Raw genomic sequence first — 3530 nt, forward strand, 5'->3', positions numbered from 1 at the left:
GTACAGAGTTTACATTTTCCCCACAGGCCATCTGAAGAAATAGGTTGACAGACGGACGAACAGTCAAGCATACTCCACAAAGCACCCATAATCGCCTAACCAGCAATAAGCCAAAAAAATGGTGATAGTAGGCATGGTCATCATGGACACCAAGTAAAAATCATTAAAAAATATAGTCCGTGTCTTAACTACATACATCAGTTTAGGGAAGCTTGTGAATAGAATGCGGCTTTTTGAGGACGTCATGTGGATGGGCCAACGGCTTTACTTTGAATTTCAAATTTTGTGTAATCCTCTAAGGCGCCGTCCAAACTGCTGGCAGTCTTCGTTATGTTATCACCAGGAGCTATTGTCTTTTCGCGTGGTGGCTTCCGTTGTATTGTCTCCAAATAAGGTCCAGGTAGATATCCGACCGATCCATCTCTAGCTCGACATCTCCACCACTCAGACGGACGCCCCATTGGGTCAATTTTGGAGAGAACTGCCACAATATCCCCCTTTTTCACAGTCAAATCTATGCCGGAAGCTGCTTGCACTTCTGGTGCATAATCATACAAGACACGGCAGAAATCGAGCCTTGAAGGATCGATAGAGCCAGTGTGCTGCCCAGAGGCTATCATCAAATCTTGTTGCCGTTTGGCCTCTAGCTCTTGTGAATGCGCAAGCGTACGTATCAGTTTTCCCATGAGATATGGGAGACCAAAAACTGCGGCTACAAAAAAGAAAAAAGGTTTCTTCGATGGGCGAAGTGATCCTTGAGGCCGATTGGACGGGGCAGTTGGAGATTGGCCGGTGCTAAGGAAATTGGAAAATGCGGTGGGTGTCAAAGACATCGAGTCAGCAGGTAAAGGGCGGCCAGTAAGTCTCGCAAAGAGCGTTTTAAGCCATCGAAGAACGGTAAAAATACCCAAAACCGAGCCTAATGTGTTACGAAGGGTGCCGAATTGTTCGGCAACAGAAACCATGGCTTCATCGGCAACCCATTAGCTGAAGACTTGTCAAATACTAAAGTGACCGGGAAAATACGTATCTACTTACCAAAGAAAGAGCTGTGTGTTGCCATGTATGTGCTCTCTAACATTTGTGCAAATCCTCCAAAGGCACCAACGATACTTTCGATCATCTGAAAGGTCGCTTGAGTACTTTGATTAAAAGAGTGTGTCAAGCTGTTTGGGTCACCGCCGTTCTGCATTCCGCCGTATATTCCGCCGTAACTCCCATACATACCTCCATAACCACCGCCATACATGCCCCCGAAACGTGAGTACGGCGATGAATATGAATTGTACCCATATCCACCGTAGGGTCCAGCCCCAAGCCGAGATGGTCCCAAGGGTGAATGGTTGGACGCTGTCTGGCTCACTAAAGAAGTCAAGGCAGTAGGCTTCGAAGGGAGAGCAGGGGGTTGAGATGAGGATGAAGAAGAAGATAAGGAACTGGAAGAAGCGGCTGATACAGTACGCAAGGGGAGAGCAGCAGACGGCTGGTTTGTTATTGGTAGAGTGGTTCCTACATTGACTAGTAAGCACATTAATAGGTCTCTAAGTTGCCAAAGACAAGAGGATTTACCAGATGTGTTAGGGGTATTAGATCGCTCCCATGGCTTTGGTGGAGAAACAGAAGCCATGAATGATATTGGTTGTCATGCAGAAACCATATGAATGAGTAGTAGAAATGAAGAGTGAAACTATTTAGCCATGTCTGAAATGAAGTCTTCAGAGGTTTAGCTATCACACATGTTTTTGGGTATGGAGGGGAGTTAACTTTTCGGAATCCAACTAAGGGTTTAAGCCGAGGGTCAATATGGAGCATGCATATCGCCAAGGTGCTTTCACACAAGGGCCGGAAGCCGAGATTTTTGAGCGGAGGAGGTAACTAGGTAGGTTACCTCATCATGTTAGGCGCGTGTTATTAAGGTTTTTTAGCGCAAATATATGCTCTGAGCTAACCCATTTGGGTAATTGTCCAGAATGTGACCAGCACAGGGTCTGAATCACTTTTTGCATTTTTTGCAGAAAGTTAAAACTTAAGAAGTTTCATAAAAATTTAAAAAGTATGAAATGAATCAGTGTAATGCACATTGAATTTACTGTTCTGAAAATTTAATATAATGTTTTTTTAAATACACTTCATCTATAATTATATTTAAATTTACTATAGAGCTGATGATTTCTATAACATTATCATTTTATATTGAATATCATTTAAATTTTTTAATCAATTATATAAAAGATTTTTGTATTAAAGTATGTTTTTTTTTTCTCTATTTTGTGTCTAATGTACTCTATATCTCTAAATTGATTAAAAATGAAATACATATTGTATTGTAAAAGTTTTTCAAAAGTAGTAAAAACAATATAAACTTATTCAAAATGATTCAGAAGTTAGAACTATTTAATAACTTAATTCTTTAAATACTAAAAATAAGAATAACTTTTAATAGATTGTTACTAATCACAAAGACAGAAATTTTCTTTCTGAGATTTTTTTTCTAATAAATTAATAAAGAATTGAAGTGGAACTGAAATTTAATAATTAAAATTGAGAAAAATCTGAAACTTGATTTGGAAATTTCAAAAAGAAAATAAGATTAAAGTTACAGAGATTGAAACTATTCATTTAAAGATGAAGATTTCAGATTTCTAGAAACTTAAAATAAAATTTTATTTTATACTATTTTTAGTATCAAAATCACATATAAATATATACATAAATTTTGACTTAATGTGACAATTTTTCTATTTTGTCATATTTTGATGTAAAAATACACTTTCAAAATAAAGTTTGAAAAAAAAATTAAAGTTATTTCAGAGTCTGAAAATTCTCTGAAAGAAATCTGAAACTTAGATATTCAAAACTGAGAAGAGATTTAAGAAAATAAAACTTTTATAAGTATTTTGAGAAAGAATTAAAACTTATTACAAAATTTTAAGAAAGAAATGATTCTCAAATGAAACAAACTGACATATACTATTCTCTGATATAGACTAACTGCAGGGACAGAGATTTCCCAACTGAAATCCCATCTCTAATGCACTAATGACAAATTGAGATGGGACTGGGACTTAATTTAAAGAGATTGGGATTATTTAATTAGAAATAGAAATTCTCAATTTCCCTAAACTTAAAATAAAACCTTATTTTATACTATTTTTAGTATCAAAATCATATACAAATGTATATATGCATTTTGACTTAATGTGTCAATTTTTCTATTTTGTCATATTTTGGTGTAAAAATACACTTTCAAAATAAAGTTTGACAAATAATTAAAGTAGTTTTAGAGACAGAGAAATCTAGAAATGGGACATAATATAGAAAATTTGAAACTGAGAAGAGAATGGAACTTTTATTCATATTTTGAGATGGAATTGAAATCAACTCAATTGAGATTAACATTCAGTGTTGTTTCATTGAGATCTTAAAGAGATTTCAACAGTCAGTCTACTCTAATGTTAGTTTCTGAGTAATCTCTATAGAGATTCTGACAGTCAGTCTAGAACAAACTGACTTGTACTGTTCTCTGATCT

At 35.9% G+C, this 3530-nt stretch overlaps 2 protein-coding genes across 2 annotated transcripts; both read right to left on the bottom strand.

Moving 5' to 3' along the window:
- Positions 1–242: 242 nt before the first annotated feature.
- Positions 243–965, bottom strand: PEX13_1 (Peroxisomal membrane protein PAS20; the record flags this gene model as incomplete). Its single annotated transcript, XM_049250510.1, has 1 exon — positions 243–965. The coding sequence occupies one exon, from the start codon at positions 963–965 to the stop codon at positions 243–245; it is 723 nt and encodes a 240-aa protein (XP_049110870.1).
- A 65-nt stretch (positions 966–1030) lies between these two features.
- PEX13_2 (Peroxisomal membrane protein PAS20) lies at positions 1031–1627 on the bottom strand (the record flags this gene model as incomplete). Its single annotated transcript, XM_049250511.1, has 1 exon — positions 1031–1627. One exon carries the CDS (start codon positions 1625–1627, stop codon positions 1031–1033), a length of 597 nt encoding a protein of 198 aa, XP_049110871.1.
- Positions 1628–3530: the final 1903 nt, after the last annotated feature.

The sequence above is a fragment of the Ophidiomyces ophidiicola genome (assembly GCF_022830035.1).
Source record: "Ophidiomyces ophidiicola strain CBS 122913 chromosome Unknown scaffold_3, whole genome shotgun sequence".
Taxonomy (NCBI): Eukaryota; Fungi; Ascomycota; class Eurotiomycetes; order Onygenales; family Onygenaceae; genus Ophidiomyces; species Ophidiomyces ophidiicola.